The 21,224-nt window shown below is 35.3% G+C and overlaps 1 protein-coding gene across 1 annotated transcript; it reads right to left on the minus strand.

The window, feature by feature from the left end:
* Positions 1-5,066: 5,066 nt before the first annotated feature.
* On the minus strand, positions 5,067-5,837 carry LOC110111749 (AT-hook motif nuclear-localized protein 23-like). The gene has a single exon (XM_020843749.1). The coding sequence runs from the start codon at positions 5,835-5,837 to the stop codon at positions 5,067-5,069; it is 771 nt and encodes a 256-aa protein (XP_020699408.1).
* Positions 5,838-21,224: the final 15,387 nt, after the last annotated feature.

Raw genomic sequence — 21,224 nt, forward strand, 5'->3', positions numbered from 1 at the left:
AAACATCATCCACACAAACAACACCCTCATCCACACCATTCTTAGAAGGAAAAGACGGCTTCGAAGGGACAACTAAACTAGGAACATAAGAAGCAGAACGACACTCATCCCGCTTGTGCCCAATGGCCTTATACAGCTCACAGAAAGGGGGAAACACCTCCATTTGAACATGTTGAACATAACTCAATTGCTCAGACCCCAATCAAACTTTATCAGGGTAGGATTTAGTAATGTCTAATTCCACCAACACACGAGCCAAAGAAGGCCGCGAACCCACAGAAGTGGCAGAATCAATTTTAAGGGGGATACCAAACAAAGAGCCCATTGCATAAAGGAGTTTGGGAGCAAAAATGTGAGGCCAAAGGTTAGGGAAAGAGACCCAGATGGGAATAATTGGAGATTCCACACTGATATCAAGGGTAGGCAACCATTTAGTAATTTTCATGTAACAATTGAAAACCAGATATGAACAATGGCAAAAAAAAACTCTACTATAATCCATATCGTTCGACAGTTTAATCAACACATGTGTAGCATCCAGTAAGGTTACCGAAAATTCAGCCGAGAGTTTCAGGTTAAATAAAAAACGACGGATATAATCCAAACTAGGGCAGTGAGATGGAAAAAATCCACCAAAGAAAATTGAAAATGGGCGGCTAAGGAAGCGATCTCCTCCTCATAGATCCAAACAACAGGTAAATCACGAAATGAGCATGTTTTGAGAGGTCGAAAACCAACATCTGAAGCATTACCAGCTAAAACATCCAAAAAAGAACGAGAGTTCTTGGAACCAGTCAAAAAACCCGGATTCAAATGACAATTAGAGGCCTTGCGAGCCATCAGGCAAAAAGAAGAAAAACAAGCCAACAAAAAAAGGGGGAACAGAGGAGAAACTTCCCTGCGACCAGAGAAACACCCCCGGCATAAAGAACGACCGGAGAAACAGACAAAAAGGCGTGGGAAGCCCCCCGCCGGAGCGGCACAGCGGAGGAGAACACAGAAAAATCCTAAGCGTCTCTCTAAAAAAAATGAGAGAGAGATATTTGAATGAGATAAATTTGAAAAAATTTGCACAATCTTACATGCATTAGAAAAGATCACAAGAATATTAGAGATATTTCAAGATGTTGAATTTTATGATCTCGCTATAAATTTTATATGAGATAAAAATAGAAGAGAGACTTACATGTGCATACCCGGCCTACTTATAGAAAAGTTTAGTTAATGAGAAGATTATTCCTATAGAGAACAACTTAGTATTCAAAACAAATAAAATTAGTACTATTACCAACTTGCAATAACAATTTCCATTAACTCCATTAAATATTTTATAAACTTATAATGTATAATTTCCTTTCTTAAATGATTGTGTTATATAAACTTATATAATATATAAATTCCATTTATGAGAGGTCGTTATTTTTGCTCAAAGTTCTTTATCAGTTCTACTGCTGATTGCAGCATAAATAGTTATAATCATGGAATTTTTTGCTTCCTATATATATATTTTTCTTCTGCATAAACTCTTGCTTTTATTGGTCATCCAACTTCTTCTTTATTGAACATAAAATTAAGAAAGTACTATCACTACATTAAGATTTTTCTAATGTTTAATATCTTAATAGAAATTAGGACTAATTATTATGAAAAATTATGTGCATGTCACAGTGTCATTTTAGCGCGCATGCTATTACGTTGCATCTCAAATACAAAGTTTATAATAGTTGTCACTCAACAAATCATGTTGCTAATACCTTAAAATTTACTAGGCCTCAAAGAAGCTTAAAATCAAAAGCTTCCAATTAACAAAAGGCAATTTCAAACCATCGCATAAGATGTATAATTTATTAGCATAATTTTGTGAGAGACAAATAAAGAAAGCCAACATAGACATAAATACACCCCATAAAAGATTAATAAGTCATCTCAAGCTTCATTAAGTACAATTGTAAAGGTTGGTAGGCTATAAGTAGGATTAATTTAGGTAGGATTTTGTCACTGACATCATTCTTACCACGCTCTTCTTAAAATAGTTTTTTAGCATATAATTTTAAATTTTTTTATTAAAATTTTGATTTAAGAAATAATAAAAAAGCCGTCCCAAACGAAGCCTAACTTTAACACATTTTGTATCCATAACTTTCTAGATTGAATATCACTTAAATCCCATGCATCTTAAAAGATTTATGACAAAATCAATAACAGGAAATGGTTCGATGAATTAATGCAGTTGATGGAATATCTATGTAAGGAAGGGACATCAATTAGAAATATGAAACCCATAGTTACTTAAATAAATATTTTCATAAACATCTTCAAGCTTATTGGGAATTGAATGATTCATCAATTGAATCGTTTTAAATATATTTGTAAGATTTTGATAAAACATTCTTTAGCAGATCTAACTTTTGCTTAAGAATATAATTATTGTTATTTGAGATGTTTTTGAAATTTTATTAAGTGAGTACATAGTCATTTAAGTAACAAAAATTTTGGTTACTAAACTAACTTTATTATGAAAAAAATATTCTATGAATTATTAATAGAGAAAAAATTAGCAGCCAATTCTCTTTTTTTTTTTAGTTAATATCACGCTTCATGTAAACTTAAAGATCATCTTCATCTTTGATTGCTAAAGTGTATTTATTCTTAGCGTCCTTTTTTTTTTCTCTAATTTTTTGGAGGCCAATAATTTATTTACTTGTAATGTTTGGACTCGGATTAGATTGATTTTGTTGTTGTTGGATTTGTCTCGCGGAATTAGAATGGTCGGACCATTATTAGTTTTTGTGTCTCTGATTCATATATTTTATTGAGATTCGTGCCAGATCAATATGATTTTTTGTAAGCGATAAATTTTATCGATGGGTTTAATTGCAAAGTCACACTAACACAACATACGCAGGAATTCTAAGTTAAAATATTTTAATGGAAAGGCTATTGCTACAATCGAATAGCCTCAGATGAGCTTTATTGGAAGTAATAATTTCAGCCGCAGTCCATCCTTGTGCCGGAAAACCCCATCCACAAAACCACTGCTTCAGTTGTCACCACTTTTGACAGCAGCAGGCAAACTTGTTGCTCTGTTTAAACCCTAAAACAACCAGCTTTAAGCCCTTTAGGCTTTCAGTTTTAGCTTTAGCCAAATTCTACTTTAGAGGAGATCTCTCTCTCGTACCTGTTGACCAATCTGTCTGGCTCGCTCGCGCGTGGGCTAACTTCTCCCCTGCTACTCTGCGGAAAAATCTCTTTTCATCATTCAGTCCACAATGGAAAGTCATTCCTCCCTCTCTCTCTTTCAATATTTAGCCCCATTAGTCTTTCTCTCTCTACAGCTGAAGCATTGCATGGTCCGGGTAGAAGGAGGATTGAAGGCTTGAAATGGAAAAAGCCTGTAATGAATAAAATGAAAGCTGACAAGGGCTTGTACCAGCCATGGAAGTGGAGGGAGGAGCTGAATATACACAGCATGGATTTGGTTGGGTGCGCTGTCATCAGTGCGCGGCCTCAGCCTTTGCGTTGCGCAGAAAGAGCGAGCAGAAGCGCGCGCGCATCAATCAGCTCCGCATGGATGGGAAAAAAGTTCTATATGTGGGGGGCTTATGCAATCGGCCATCCATTGTTCTTTAGTTTGTTTCTCGGTCATTTCACTGTGCGGAATATTTTTCATTTCTTCTATATATGTGAGCATTTTGTAACGCTTAAAGATCTATGCCAGTTTAAAAATTCTTCATAAACAGAAAACACCAAATGATTTAGCTTTCTTTAGAAAATATACTAAATCATTTGATGTTTTGGCTACTTTCTAAACCTGCTTCTTTCACTTGATCTAATTACTTAGCTGCTCCTTAAAATTTGGCCATTGCGTTCGCTCATATGAAGTCTTTGAATCAAGAAAGTGAAGCTCTCACTACGGTGAATTTTTTTCTTTGTACGTACTCTTTTCATTCAATTCAAACAACAGTTTAAAGAGCTCCAAATATTAGCTTGTATCTTTGATTCTGTACGTATAAATATTGCCAAATTAATTTATATAAAATAATGCTATCACATAAACTTCTTAGATACATAACCGCTCAACTTCCTTTATATATATGCTTGTATGCTACATCATTTTGACGCAAATATAATATTATATTTCCTCTAAAACCAAATAAAATATATTTTGATATTTACATATTCAAATATTTTTCAAAAGTCTTAAATTAAATTATTTTTGTAATATTTGAGATTTAAAAGCAACTTTCATTTAAAACCTTACGTAATTATATTATTATATTTATTATTCTATATATTATTTTAAATGAAAATATATTTAACCAATATAAATAATATATTTTCATCTATCTTAAAAATCATTTACAATATATTAATCCAATTCTATTATATATGAAGTTACATTTGTAGACATTAAAAATAACAAAAGTAAAAAAAATGTGATCTAATAAAAAAAAAAAAATTCTGCTTAGAGTTATTTTAACTTTCAAGTTATTATTTAATGTTTTACAAAAATAAATGATTATTTTGCAATATAAAAACAATTTTCTAAGCTAGATTTTGTTCTTTGATATCTATTCAAATCAATAAATTATTAAATTTCATTGCAACTCTCCTCTCTCTCTCTCTGAGTTCGCAAAAGAATTACTGCTGCTCGCATTAATCGTCCTCGTTAAAAACAATTTCCTGTGTTCAAACACGCTACAATACTTACAGAAAATCTTAAGACAGAATCTCAGAAATTATACCATCGCATCACAGCCGTCCATTTCCCATCACGTACATCAAACATGACATCAATGCATGAAAGCCCACGTGAAAAAGAACTAAATCCACCCTTGTTTTCTCTCCACAACCAAAATGCCAAAACCGGACAAAAAAATTAGCTCATGATATTTGATCAAAATTTTAATTAAAATAAATCTTAAAATTTTAAATTCATTTAAGATGAATATAATATGAATTTTGAATAATTTCTTTTTTTATTATACTCATCTTAAATAAATCTAATAATTTTAAAACTTATTATAAAAAAATTTCGATCGAGAAATCTGACAGAGCTTCTGCAGTTAGAAGTGTGAAGGAGGAGGACGTAAGTGTGGAGCAGAGAAGCTTCGAGAAGAAGCAGGTGTTGCCCATAACACCATATCATGCGAAAGTTGACTAGTCAACTGCTTACCAGGCCCCAACACGCCAAATCCTTCCCCCGCTGTTGCAACGTCTTCTCTCCCTCCCTCCTCCTCAACATCTGCTGGCAGCCTTTGAAACTCTGCCGCTACAAACGAAGCTCCAAACACCACCACGGTACCCGCCGCCGTCACCGGCCCCCCCACGGCCCCTCCTATAACCTCCCCTCTCGATCCCGCCACTGATATCGTAAATCCAGCAGCCGCCGAAGCTGAGGAGCCCGGAGGCAGAAATGAGCCAGACAGAGACAGAATATCAAACCGACCAGATAAAGTAAAAGTCGCCGAAGGCGTCGCCGGTTGCCGGAGCGCAAGGCTTGAAACAACACCACTAGCGCCTAGGATAGAAACGCCGATGCGCCGGCGGCGAGCGAAGGCGGCGACGCAGTCGAGTATGTCGCTCCCAGCGGCGAGTTCGAGGACAACTGGGTGCATTGAAGACTCACTGTCACGCGTTATAACAACCGGCGGCTTTGGCTTGTTTTTTGAACCGGGCGGTCGGCCGCGCGGTTTACGAACCGAGGTGGTGGAAATGGATCTACAGGCTTCACCGGCGCTTCTGCTGCGGCGGAGACCGTTGGCTTCTTCGTCTTCGTCGTCGCAGGGTTGGGAAAGGGCCATGATGGAGGCGGGGGAGCGGTCGTAGTCGGCCATTTTGCGATAGGAGTGGGCCGCTTCTGGGTTCGAATTATATAGTGTGATGTTATGTTGTGCCGCTGGAGTAGTTTAATAGAATGTGGGACCTGCTTGGAAAAAAGTCTTGTGGCCTTGTGGGTATGCTTCTTGGGTCACATCGGGGTGGGGCTGGTGGACTGGAGACTGACTATGCGGTTGAATGAAAAAATTCAAAACATCTCAATTAAAGTTATAATATTAATCTAATTTTGAAGTTTATAAAATATAATTTAAAATTATAAAAATTATGTTAAATATTATGAGAAAAAAATTAATTATATTCAATTTAAAACTTTTTAAATATATTTTAAGATGCGTGAAATACATTTTTTGTAAATATAATAATTTAAAAATAAATTTAGAAATGTTAAAGCTCATTATTTATTATTTTAAAAATAAGGACGTTTTTATATAATTTTTATTCATTACGAGTACACTTTTTCGTATTACATAGGGATGACCATATCATATATTTAGTTTAAGAATCTAACGTTGGTTACCTGTAAAAGAGTGTAAGTATTTTGAAGCAAAATAAATACATTATAAAAACTTTTTGGCTCTTTTGGAAGTTACCGTCAATTCATTTTTGTAATTATCACCGCCCCGCTACCACGCCTAAGTTGCATACATTGCCTACCATTGCTGATTACCAGTTGTCATTGACCACCTCTGCCCACCGCCACGAATGCCTACCATCTTCTGGGGCCGCCGGATGCCGCCGCCGACCACCCACTACCACCCCAAATGGTTGTAGCCGTTGGGTTCGTATTTCTGATACGCTTAGTTCGATTGTAAGTTTGCAGAAATCAGAGCTTGGATGGTCTCAATTATAATTTTTGAAGCTTCCAACTTGATTTTGCCTCAAAATTCATGCCTAATCAAGATAATTTTTTGATGATGTATCAATAATAAATTTAAAACTTTCTAAATATATTTTAAGATGTATGAAATACATTTTTTTAAATATAATCATTTAAAATTTATTTTATAAATGTTAAAGCTCATTTTGATTATTTGAAAAATAAGTACATTTTTATATAATTTTTTTTCATTAGAATTACACCTTTTCGTATTGCATAGGGATGAAAATATCATATATTTAGTTTAACAATTTAAGGCTGATTACCTTCAAAAAGAGTGTAAAATATTTCTAATACAAGAGTTTTGAAAATATTAATATCTTATTTGAAGTAAAATAAATACAATGTAAATATTTTTTAGCACATTTGGAATTTACCATCAATTCATTTTTTTTGCATATTTGGAATTCTTCTGATTTGGACATGTTTCAAATACATAGTAAATTTATTGCAATTGTGCGGCCATGCCCGAGTTGCCTAACATCGCCTGTCATTGCTGGGCCACAAGCTTTCACCGACCACCGTTGCTCACCACCGTAGATGTCTGCCATCTCCGGGGGCCATCGGAAGTTGCAGGAGACCACCAACCACCCCCGCCACCTAGCCCGCTATTGGTCGATCAGTCACCATTGCTATTGCCTACCGACCACCACTCATCAAAACAACTCCAAAGTATTCATCTTACATGAATTCCTTTTACATTATTTTTCAGTCAACCAAATAATCCCTAATGTGGCTATAAATCAGCTTATTGTTTTGATTTAATTTGATTGGATTCAACTTATTTTTAAGTCAATTAGAACTTGGGGAATCAAATTGTCCAAAATAAATTATTTTTCTCTATTTTTAATTTATTATAAAATGTTTAATATATAAATTTATAATACTTCGGAGTATATATATATATACTGAAAAATAACAAAACAAAACAGAGCGGGACGAGAGATCAGGTGAGGATTATCTTTGGAATATGTATATTTGGAATCTTTTGCACGAAGTTTGATGAAGATAAGCATGCACAGTCCTGATGTTGGGCATTAAAAATTTCAAGGAGTTTAAAATTTGAAAATGCCAAATTATCTCATCCATAGCATAATTTTTTTTTTTCGATGTGTTCATATTTCAAGAGAAATAGAGTAATTGAAATTATTATTTCATCATATTGGATCAAAATGGTACTACCAAAAAATAATCCTTTTCGCACCAATTTTATTAATGCGGTTTTTAAACCGGTGTTAAAAGTTATATTTTGCACGGTTAAAATCGGTTCAAGATTACTGTGACCCAAATATCTCATTCCCTCTCATTTCCAAATCCCCAATTTCTTCTCCTTTCCGAAACCGAAAGATCTCCGCTCCGTCTCGATAGCGAACCGCAAGCGACGTCGCATCTCCTAGGCGAATCTAGGTCGGGAGCCCTTCATGATCACGGTGAGTCTCTTCTTCTTCTCATTCTTCTTCTTCATATTCTTTTCCCTCTTTTTCTCATTCTTCTTCTTCATATTTGGTGGGAAAAATTGTGTCACCACATAGATTTTGATTTCTCTTATTTTGTAATCAAATACTGCATTAAGAATAAAGTACAATCTCGATAGATTGACACAATATTATATAATGGATTCAATATCAAAATAGGGTTTTGAAAATTAATATTTTTATAATCAAACACAGATCAAAGAATAGCATATTATTTCGAAAGATAAACATGAAATTCTTAAGAATATGTTTAAAAATAGAAATAAATTTTTTGAAAAATTTATTCATTCTTTTATTTAGATATAACAAGGAGAATATTATATCATCTTAAAAGACGAACATAACATTCTTCGAGACATCCAAAAACAAGAATGAGTTTTATAAAATTCATCATTTCTAAAATTAAATATAACAAACAGGACATTATATTATCTGAAAAGATAATAATAACATCATACAAGTATATTTAAGATTAGAAATGAAGTTTTTAAAGGCATCTGCATTCCCAAAGATTCTTCCCTTAGTTTATATAAATAAAATAAGGTTTATTTTAGTCTGGGGTTCTCAAATCCCTATAGAGACAAGCCCCTATAGTTAATTACATCTTAGGAGGGATGCTCCTAAGAAAATTCTCGATTAAAATAGTGATATCATATCCTTTGACTACAAAGTAGAAGACAAGGAAAAGAAGTAGGGATTTTCTAAGTGTTGACCTCATTTTTGTATGAGGTCACTAAGGCCCTTCCAGACTCTAGACCCTAGGACTTTTCTAGACTTCAGGTCTTAGGATCTATTCTAGACTCTAGGATTCTTCTAGATCCAGACTTTAGGATTCACTCTAGAGCTTAGGATTACTCCAGACCCTAGATCCTAAGATCCTTCTAGATTCCAAACCCTAAGACCTATCTAGATCCTAGAATCCTTCCATATCCTAGATCTTAGAACCCCCCTAGATTCTAGGATCCCTTCAGTTCTTTGATCAATTTAAATCTTAAACCAATCTAAGCTTCAATCATTTCAAACTTCGAATACATTCAAACTTTGACCTAGTCCAGTTGAGAATCCAAACTTCAATCTAGACTTTGATTTTACCTTTGATCTAGCTCATACCCCATCCAATCATTAAAAATCACCAAATGATTGTAAAGACCTTTTCCAAGGAATTTTCAAACACTTCAAAACCCAGTCAAATGACCTCTGATTTAGAGTCTATCACTTGCAAAGTGATAAGACATGTCTCTGGAGGTTACCCTTCAAATTTGAGCCCATTCTGAGGTCCCTAACCCTAAAATCTAAATCAAAATCCAAAGGTTGTAAAACTTTTAGATATTTACAGTCTATGCCACTGAACATACCATTTAATAGATCTTGACCCTAGAGCTTTCTCCAAAGAATCTAGTCACCTCCAGACGTTTGATTATAACCCATTGAGCAGTAAACTGCATTTTTCTAGACCCATTTTGACCCCTGGTTGACCATGGGGTCAAAATGACCAAAATACCCTTATGGGATTGAAATACCCATTTCAACTCAAATGAACTCCAAATTGCTTGGAACCACTTCCAACAAGTTTCAAATGTCAAACCCAATATGTTGGACCCAAACCCAGACATTGGGTCAACCTGGTTGACCAAGTCAACCAAGTTTGACCAATTAATCCATACACCTCTTTTCATGCAAATTCTTGGACCAAGATCATTTCAATCCCTTTTGAACCCAAGGGATGACTCCTTGAGCACTCAAGAGGTCCTTCTTGGGCACCGAAGCCTTAGGCTCACTTGGGTTAGCCTTTTGGCTTTACCCAAGTGGCTAAAGAAGGGTCTCCTTTGAACCACTTCTCAACCTTAATCAAATTGAATCCAAATCAAGGTGTCATTGGGTTCCTAATAACCCAATACACCTCCCTTGACCAGCTTAGCCCTTAGGCTCACTTGGGTCAAGAATTAGGCTAACCCAAAGTAGCCAAAACCACTTGGGATTGAGCCAATTCTTATCCTAAGCCAAATCAAACTTGACAAAGACTTCCATTGGGTCTCCCTTAACCCAATACACCTCCCTTGACCAACCCAGCCCCTGACTCCACTTGGGCCAAGAATTAGGCTAACCCAAAGTGCCCAAAACCACTTGGGATTGAGTCAGTTTCTGACCTATGCCAAATTAAACTTGATCAACACCTCCAATAGGTGGCTCTAGGTCCAATACACCCCCTCCAGTCGACCCATGATTCAGGTTGACTTGAGTCAACTTTTAGGCTAGCCCAAAGTAGCCATAACCACATGGACCCTAGCCATCTTCCAACCCAGATCAAATTGAACCCAATTGCCACTTGCATTGGGTGCAGCAGACCTAGACCCACCTCCCATATCAGGCCCAGGGTCTAACCTGACCTGGATTGAGCTTAATTTGACCCAAACCGAGCAGGTTTGGGTCCAACCCAGCCACCAGCTCAACTCAAGCCTCCCAGGCCAAATTGACCTTACCCCCGACTCCAACGCTTCCCCATCATTCTTCCCAGGTCAACCCGACCCAAACCCTGGCAGACGGCGGTCGGAACCAATGGAGAACAAGCTCCGGTGGTCCCCCCCAGACATTCCTGACCCAAAGCCTTCCAAAGGCTATGACTCGCCGGCTTGAGGCTCACGAGCCCCTGGGGACGATGTCTCCTGCCACCTGGCATCAATCCGCGACCCTTCTAGCCCAATCTTAGCCGTCCAAGCTCGTGGGAGGTGGCTGATAGGGCAGTGCTCCCCAGACCTTGCCAATCGATCCCAGATGATTTTGAATTGCTGCCAGAGCTCTTTCAACCTCCCAGCACCTTTCTCTAGCTCCCTAGACGGTCTCATCAATCTGTTCGAGCGAACTCCAGCAAAAGCTCATAGCCTCCCGCTCGAAGTCGTACCTCCGGCCGTCCTCTAGTCCCGAAGTCTGAAGCAGATCTGTTCGCCATCGTCCCCTGAAGCTTCCTGATAGAGAAGCTCATTCATTGAGACAGTCTCTGCAGTAATCCCTCTATCCTAAGCTCCCTAGCTAGGTAGTCTGGTCAAGTGTGAAGGAAACCTTCACCCCAACGGATTTCCACCATTGGATTGAAGGTTTCCTCTTCCCTGATCATCTCTGTGAAATTTCGTTGAAGTTCACCGGCGGGAATGCCCGGATCACGCCGGAGAAGCCTCACGGCCTCGGATGCACGCGGGAGGTTGAAGATGAAATCTAAGCCATTGATTTCGATCAACGGCTCGGATTAAATCTCGCGGTCTCGGAGCCCGTTTAATCCCAGCCGTCCTATCCTCCATCCGATGGCTACGGTTAATCCAACCGTTATCTGGTCAACGCAAATGATTGCCCCGCAAACCGTGACGCGCCGCGTGTAAAGCGCTGGCTGACTGTGTAATGGCTGGATTAATTTTTACAGAAAATTAGGGAAAGTTCAAAAATTCATATCTCCCGCACACTTGGCCAAATTTGGTGTTCTTAGGCTCATTGGAAAGGTCTCAGGGAGATCTACAAAAGACCTATGGTTCTAGGCCTTGGTTAAATTTGTGTTGAGTTTAATTTTGGTTTGAGCATTTTATCAATTATTGCAATTATTGTTTAAATATAATTCTACCAGGTCTGGAATTTTGGGAGATTCAATTTGGGTGTGTTCCTGACATGTCCAAATTTTATCCCCCTATTTTGAGTTGTTCAAGGGAACTTTCTCCTAGTTTTGAGTTTAAAGGTCATGGGTTGACCCTTAAATTCAAAATGGGATTCAAACCTATCTAATGAGACCTAGGTTGTGATTTTTTGTGTGATGATGATGTGTAGGAATAAGGAATTTAGGGCCAGTGATTTTGCCCCAATCCAAGTTTAGGATAGCTCCCTATAGTGTTTTGAAAGTGACTTAGAGTTTACCTTAGGTGGATTAATTAACCACCTTAGAATATTCCATTTGAGCCCAAAGTTGGTGGGTTTAGGCCTTAGGATCAGGTGATCCTATAGCCCAAGTTTCATCAGATTTGGAGTTCATTTGGTTCACCAAATAGGAGCCACAATAATCCCCCTTAGGAATGGCCCATTAACCTTAATGAAATTCTAATAAATCACCAATAATTTATAAAATCCCTTAAAATACTTCTAACTGTCCCTAATTAGTACATTAATCAATAAAAATTCAAACCCTATTAATTAAGCTCTATAACCCATCTTAGTTTAATTTTTAGTTAAAATCAATGTTTAATCAATTTTAAATTAATTAAAAAATTATTAAAAATCTCAAAAATCTTTAAACACTTGATGATCTCTCCTTAGATCATTTATGGTATTTGGAACTGATTTCAAGAAGTTTGGGACTCATTTGGGTTCAAATCATTAAAAGGGCCCCTAATTGAGATAATAAGAAATTCCAATAAAACCCCTAACTTGTAAAATTCATTAGAAATTGTAGAAAAATCCAAATCAATCAAACTTAGTGGAAAATGACTCCAATTAAAATATCATATTTTCCAAAAATATAAAACCCCCAAAATCTGGTCAAAGTAAAAAAGTCAACATTTTGGTCAACTCTAGTCAAAATCGGGTCAAAACTTCTAAAAATCATAACTTTTGATAGAAAATTCCAAATTTAATGTGCCACCTGTATAACAACTCATAATAAGGTCTAGTATTTGTTAAAAATCTAAAACCCTTAAGATTAACTCTAATTTTAAAAATCAAATTTTAGCCCCTTAGTTAACATATTTGGATAACCCTCTCAAAATCTACTAATTCCCCTAAATTCCAGAATTTCTTAATAGGTTAATAAAATTATCAACCAACCCATTAAAATCAGTAAACAACTCCCCTTAATATTAATCCACTCCTTTAATTCCAACCAATTTAAATTAACTTAATTAACCCCGATTGCTACTAGGTAACCCAGGCCTACGAGGCTATTAGCTTAGCCTCAAGGAAGGTGAAATAAACTTCACAGCCTTGGTGTGAAATAAAGGTAGTAATCAATTAACTCTTAAAATATATTTAATCAAAATTCTTAATATATTAATATTTAAACATTAACTTAAATCCCCCCTTTTAAGCCTTAACAAACTCAGAATACTAGACAATTTTAACTAATCACCCAACTTAGGATCTACCCCAGCCACACGACCTTTTACACACACTTTAGATGGTTTGCTAAGACAATCAACTTTAGATCTAGGTTAGGCCGGTGTTTACTTTATCGCTGTGTGCTAGATTTTTCGTAGTTTTCACTGCATGTTGTGAATGAAATTACTTTGTTATGTCTGTTTACTTTTTTTTACTGCACTCTGTGGATGGTTGATGTGTTTGGCGACTAGATTACCCTTAGGTTAGGTACGTTCTAGATGTTCACATAGTTTTTTGCAGGTGGTCATGCTCATGCAGGGCAATAAAAAGGGGGCTAAGTTAATAAAAAAATATCAATTATTATAAATGCTTGCACAGGTGCTTTAGCTGCTATAGCCCCCAAATAAGAAGAGCGTGGCCAGTGTGTTTTACTTTCTTTTTTGCACATATATATAACTGCTTGGAAATAATTGCTATTTATGTATTAACTGCTTAGGATAATCCTGCAGATGAGTATATATTTTATTTTTCATATAAATGTAATTTATGTAATTGTTAAGTGTTGTGAAAGTTAATTTTGAGTTGGGATACATAGGTCCAAAGCTTGGACTCTGAAGAGAAAAGGATGCCCCTTAGGGAAGTACTCCTTTTTCTATTTGGAGATCCAAATTCAGACCTTACTTCTTCCCTACCCAAAGAGGAAAGAGTGGTATTCCCCTTAAAGGAAGTGCCCTCTTATCCATTTGAGTAGTCTACAACGAAGAATCCAAGGAGCTTGAAGAAAAGGAGCCCAAAGAAGAACAAGACTGAAGACCTGAAGATTGAGAATATCCCACTCAAAACTACTTGCATCATTATTAGGTTTAGAATCTGGGTTATTGTCAGTGGTGTCCGGCCACTTTACTTTCTGCAAAATTCTGATTTGTAATAAGCAAGACAACTTTGCCTATGAACATTTATTGATTAATTAATATTTGATGTGATGAATTGATTGCCTTTATGACTGCTTATTTTTCTTAGTTTTTTGACGATTGTGTGCCGCTTTTATTTTTGCCTGGATACGTGAGGCTCGTGAGGGTGTGAAAGTTTTATACTCATAACCTTAAAAGTTTAAAATTTTATAGAGTCTAAATAACATAGAAAGATAACGAATCTAGGGAATTAGCCGGGGATCGACCCCGGGGTCCCATGCATATTTTTGCATTACTCTTTCCTTGCTTTAAACCCTTCCCCGCCTGCGGGTAGAGTCCGGATAGTCTGACCTATGAGGATGAGGTGCCAGACCTAGGGAAGTCCAGTCTTCTAAAAAATTATTTTATATGCCTGTTTTAAAAATTTCAAGCATATTTGATTTAAAGTTGTCAACCAGCATGCATTGCATTAAAACACACCTAAAGAGTCAAAGTTTTAATTTCATAGTCCTTATCATTTTGCACCCAATATAAGTCAAAGGGGCCAATTAGGAGAATCTCTAGATGTCAGCCCCAACTCTCCAAAACCTTAAATATAACATCCCCACCACTCTTTCATAAAAGATCGGACTCATCTCTTTTAAATCAATTAGGTGGTTAGCTGGCTCCCCAATCCAGGACGGAGTAAGTCAAGGTTCTACACTACATTAGTTAGGTTCGAACAACTGTGGTCCAGTGTCCAAAATAGATTTAGGATCTGGGGCAGATCTTTGATTATAAGATCCCAAATTTCTAATAAAATACTCAACTTTAATTAAAGCTTCATTTCAATCCTAAAATATAAAGCCCAACATTTAGACTAAGTTGGGACACTTTCGGATGATTCTGGAATCTCAAAGTGTCCCCTACCTCTCCTCCTTTAACTATGTTAATAACTGTTCAATTTTGATCCATTACCTTTTGAGTTTCCAAAATTCATCTCTTTTTGATATCACTCCTAGAAAATCTAATAAAAATTCTGCCACCATTAACCAGGAGTTTTCGTAGGGCTCTATCTACCTACAATATATTAATTACAGAGCTTGCGCTCGTAGGAGATTTTGGAAACCACACATCACACTGATTTTAAATTGATTTTGCAAAACTATTATTAGATTTCTTTGAGGAAAAGGTAAAAGAAATGACTGTCGTGTATTACATTAGGGAGGATTATTATTGAATGGTGTTTTATCTCCCTTCGGGGAGATATCTATCCTTCTTGATAAGACTTTGGATGTGAATTCCGACGATCATACTTTCTTTGAATATCATAATTGGTTAATTTAGTTTAAATTTCATTCTGTTCCCTCGGGGTCCATATGAAATTTTTCTTTAGAATCCGATCATGATATTCAAGATTAGTTCCATAATTCTAAGGTTCTGAACGCCGTTATAAGATTTTATTTTCATCCTTAAGAGGTGATATAATTTTTTTAATGGGTTGAATTCACCTAGAATTAGAATAAATTTTAATTTTAAAAATTCTCAAAGAAACTAATATTTTTTCAAAACCTGGTTTTTCATAAATTACCAACAACTAAGGAGAAAGCTCAATGTTGAAACATTTATTAACGAATCAAAAGAAGAAAAGTATTGAGGGGCCGGATTCGAGAAGCTCAGAGGCAACCTCAGTCTTATTCTTATGTTGGGCCTTCACATTTTTAAGAGAGAAATTTTATGTTTAAATTGATATTTTATTAGAAAGTTGAGATTATATTCCCGGAGGGCAAGGACTTATCTAAAAGAATATGTCTCAGAACCTAAATCTATTTTGGGTACTATAAAGTAGTGACCCAAACCTAACTAATGAAGTACAAATATGAACTTACCCCGGCCTAGATTGGGGAGCCAACTAACCACCTAGGCACTTTAAAACCATGTGTCAAGTCTCTTATGAAAAATAGATAGGGACGTTGCTTAAGTTTTAAGGAATTGGGGGCCGACATCTAAGACATATCCTAATTGGTACCTCAACTTATGTAGGGTGAGTTATGTCTAGAAATAAAATGCAAATAATATTTTATACTCTTTTTAATTTGTATCTAATGCAATGCGTGCTAATTGACTCGAATGCATAAAATGAATATGAAGCAGTTTAAAATTAGGCTTAGAATATGGGTTTTCCCTAGAGATTGCACAACTTCCCCTTGATAGAACTGCACCCTCATAGGCTAAGTGGTCTGCTAGAACTCGCAGGCGGGGAGGTGTCTAACAAGGAAGAGAAAGAAATAATATACTTATGCTGACTGTCGGCGGTCCCGAGCTTACTTCTTAGATAGTTAGAGTTACTATGTGAGCCAAAGAAATTTTTATTAGGATTACAAGTAGAAGAATTTTATACGTACCCTTACTAAAAAAACACTCCGATTTATATCCAGGCTAAAATAAAATACGACATGCAAGGGCCCTAAAAAAGCTACTGCATAAAAAATATAAACAATCATTTTAAATAATCCAAAATATAATATCCAATGTCTAATGTCCATATAATTACACCCAGAATTTGCAGAAAAGTAAAGTGGCCGGGCACCACTAACAACAAACCTGAATTCTAATCCTAAGAATGATGCAAGTGATTTTAAACTGGTATATACTTTTTCTTGTATCTTCATTTCTTTGTCATCTTTCTTCTATTTCTTCATTTTGTTCTTTCTTCTTCTATGAACTCCTTGGATCCGTCGGGTCTAGATATTCAAATAAAAAGAAACACATCCCTAAAAGAGATATTTTCTTTTCTATTTAGATACTAAAATCACATAATTTGGCTTTTCAAATAAAAGAGAATAATCATTTAAGGTATATTCTCCTATCTTTGGATTCCAAATTGGATGTGATGTCCCATTTTCAAACTCACTTTCACATTTTTGACTTTTAATACATTACATTTACATTTACATTCACATTTACATCACAGAAAAAAAAATCTAGACCACCTGCAGGGTTATCCTAAGCAGTTTATAATAAAAATCATCCCAAGCAGTTATATGTTTGCATTTTGAATTAAATCCACCAGCCACACTTGGCCACACTTCTTTTTATTTGGGGGCTAAGCAGCTGAAGCACCTGTAGCATTTATATGATTATTAATTAATTAGCCCCCTTTACTGTCCTGCATGAGTGTGGCCACCTACAAAAAATTTTGTTAACAATCAGATCGCTCCTAACCTATGGGTAATCTAATCGTCAATCAAATTATATCACAGAGTGCAGTAAAAATAAATAAACAAACACACCAACAATTTTACAACCAGCATGCAATGAAATATGAGAAAGAGTCCGTCACACAGCAGCAAGAAAGTAAACATCGACCTAACCTAAAGCTAAAGTCGGTTGTCCTACCAAACAAGTCTAAGTGTGTGCAATAAACTATGAGGTTTTGATATGTCCTAGGTCAATTATTGGCTAAAGTTTTCTAATTGATTGAATTTTAATTTAAAAATATTCACTAATCCTAAGGTGAGGTTCCACTAAGTTTTATATATTATATATTTCTATCCTAAAGTGTGCATGCATCCTAAGTCTAAGTTTTCTAAGACTCAGTCCTTAATTTTTGTTCTTAAGTGTCACTACTATTGTATATGGTGAAATTTTTATTATTACTAACCCTTAGGACTTTACGTATATGTAAAAGGGGTTTAGGTATCTAAGAGAAAATAAAAGTAAACCTAATAGAATTGAAGTTACTACAGCGACCTAGAGGATAAGGGTTCGCACAAATCATATCAAGGGGCCCCTAAAGGTTTTCTAAGTTTAGAGTACTCACAGTCACCGGGGGCTACAACCCGGTGGTTTCGCCCGTAGCACCTCAACCCGGTTGGATAGAGGCGACTGACGTCATTAGCTCCTTGTCCTTTTATTCACTCCACCGGTACCATTCCTCACAGTTCATGCAAATAAATAAGAGAAAACATGGAAAAATAGGAATTAGAAAGCACATTTAATAATTAATAATAAAATAATTGAAATTTACTAAAAATAAAGTTGTGCCTTTCTTCGGGCTTGATCACTGGTTTTGTTGAATGTTTTTTTTGGAACTTTTACTTTTGGAAGTACTTTGGAAATTTCCAACATATATCTCGAGGCATAAGAAAGGGGAAATAGAAAGGTCGAGATAAAGAGATTTAATGCTTTCTTTTATTATTTACCTAAACCAAACATTTTCTAACACAAACACACACACTCTCTCTCTTCTCAAAACCATATTCAATACTTTTCATTATCAAAATACTTTTAAACACTTCAATATTTAATGCACCTTTCAACACACAAATTTCACTTATCAAATTATACACTTTTTACTTCATCTTTCACAAGTACCACCCTTCAAAACATACACATTTCACCTTTTAAAAAAAATACTTTTCATTTTCCAAAATTCATACAATCCTTTCTTTCAAACATATAAATTCTACCTTTAAACTTTTACAAATCTCGATATTTTAAAATCTATACATTTTCTAGTACACATTTTTCCAAAATATCTCACCTCCCAAACATACATATGCACACACTTATATACTTTTCAAAATCTGATCATTTGCTTTTCACCTTTCCTACACAAAACCTCTCGAACGTATATTTTCACCTTCCATCTTTTCAAGTTCACAATTGGACATTTCAAAATATACACTTATTAAAACATTTTACATTTCAAGGCCTCATGATTTACTTTCCATCTTCTACAACCATTACTTTTCAATAAACACACTTTTCAATATACACTTATTACCATCCATTTACACAAGCCTTCATCACACTAAGCTATAAATATAAAGACAACAATTTGTAAAAGATCTCCAAACTCTTTTCTGACCAACTCAAGATATTTTTCAACAATCATAAAGCAACTTTGCAAAAAAATTCATTAATGCTTATGACTTTAGTAAAAGAAGTTCAAATTTCCAACACTTAATAACATTTTGACGAGAGAAACGCTTGAACACAATAACTATTATTGAGCTTCATATAGGACAAATATATACTATGAACTATATTTCATCTAGCCTGTTAGAGAGAAATACAACAAGCCTTTCCATTTATAAATTCAAATAAAATGAACGAATGAAACACATCTTGCCATTATTTCAAAAGTCCTAAAATCACTCTCAGTGGAAATTTATTCTTTCTACGAACTCATAATCCATTAGTAAATACATGGCATGCAAGATACAATCCCATACCTCCAATACTTTTCTGATTAGAAAAAGAAGGATGGAGAAAATTGACAATATAACTATGCAAAAATGAAATATATGCAACCATTTATCCTTCAAGATAAAAAAAAATAAAATATAAGTTCGTATATACATTTCAACTAAACTTTTATCGTTTCTCTTATTGCCCATATTTATTAAAAGAGGAAAATATGAATAGATTTTGTCTTAGATTTTGATCAAGAAGATCAAGATTCAACTCTTTGATATTTGGCTTAAATCAAATAAAAGTAAGAGAAGAAGAAGATGGAGAAGATGTATAAGAAATTATGTAAGATTGAGTAGCTGTTGGTGTCGGCCAGGGCAAAGGAAGCGACGACGAGATCCTCGGCTAGGGTAGAGGAAGCAAAGGCTCCGGCTGCTCGGGATGGGGGCTCTCAGTCCGTGCAAATAAAGAGGAGCAGAGGGGCGATCGGGCTATGCGAACTTCAGCCCTGGAGTGCGAGAGAGAGATGTTTGGGCTTCTAAGCTTTCGGACCAAGGCATTGAAAATCTTGCATTTGAAAACAAATTTGATGATGATTTTTAAGCAAAAACATAATTTTTTTTTTAAAAAATCTTAAAATAAGTGCACCTTATTTGGATTTTATTTGTTTATTTTTTGACCTGAATTGGGACGGTATACCAAAATATTTGAACTTTATAATCCTTAAAGATATCAGAGGATGGTGGAGATGGGCATAACCAAGAACTTGGCAAAATTGTAGATATGGAGTATAATAAAGGAGATATTAATTCTAAAATTAATCATTTGAAATAACTAGTATTAATGTAAGAGGGCAGAGTTGGAGATATGAATGGTAATGCTAATTATGGTGATAATGAAAATCCAATAAGTTTTTAAGGCTTTTGATTCCATATAGGAGGAAGTAATTAATGTTCTGTCTTAGCTTGTGGTTTTTGAAACTTTTTTATTTTGGTAATATATTAAAAGCATAGAGCTTTCATTTTGGCTCATTGATTAAGTCATGTTGAATAAGTAGTTTAATCGTTAGTTATGCTTACACATCTCTCTCAACCTTTATGTTTGTCCTGTCCTTTCGGACCCTTTTTCTCAATTAAGCAGAAGCACATGTTAATAGGTAAGAATTTGATATCTCAACTCGAATGGAGTCCCAAATATTTTAGAGGGGTTGAAAGCTTCCTAATTTTTGCATGTCATGGTGAATATTTTAGAGGCCAAAATTTCTATTGTAACTAGTCATGCATTAATTGATATTTTAAATTATTAATGAAGTAAATTATCATTTTAGAGATTTTTGGTTTAATTAAACAATTTTTTCGTTTGAAGTGTTTTTTTAATGGATTCTAAATTGATTGATTTGGTTCATTTTTGAATACACCACAAGTTGTTGCCTTAACCACCGTTGTCTGCTTCCACTTGTCATTATTATCGTTGTCATCATCATCCACCACCATTTCTTATCACATCTATTGACCATTAATGTTCCCCATGCCGCCATCATCCAGTCGTATCACCATCCTTTGCCCCCACTTGTCGTAGCCTACTATTATGCCGCAACCATTATTATTAAGCTTTACACTGAATTCATTTTACTTCAAACCAAACACAAACAAGTAGTGTATTGCATTTATTTTTAATTCAATAAAACTACTCTAAAATATTTCATATATACTATATTTATTATAGATTATTTTTTTTACTCTGTGCTCCTTTAGAAAATCATATAACTCTTTAATCTCAGAAGGAATATTATGGGGTATGTTGAATGGAATTGACATTAAGATGATAGATAATATTTGATTCATGAGTCTAAGCATAATCATATATATATATATA

The sequence above is a fragment of the Dendrobium catenatum genome, unplaced genomic scaffold, assembly GCF_001605985.2.
Source record: "Dendrobium catenatum unplaced genomic scaffold, ASM160598v2 fragScaff_scaffold_441, whole genome shotgun sequence".
Lineage (NCBI taxonomy): Eukaryota > Viridiplantae > Streptophyta > Magnoliopsida > Asparagales > Orchidaceae > Dendrobium > Dendrobium catenatum.

Coding starts and splice junctions, on each gene's coding strand:
- LOC110111749 (XM_020843749.1), bottom strand. CDS start 5,837: ATGGCCGACTACGACCGCTCCCCCGCCTCCATCATGGCCCTTTCCCAA.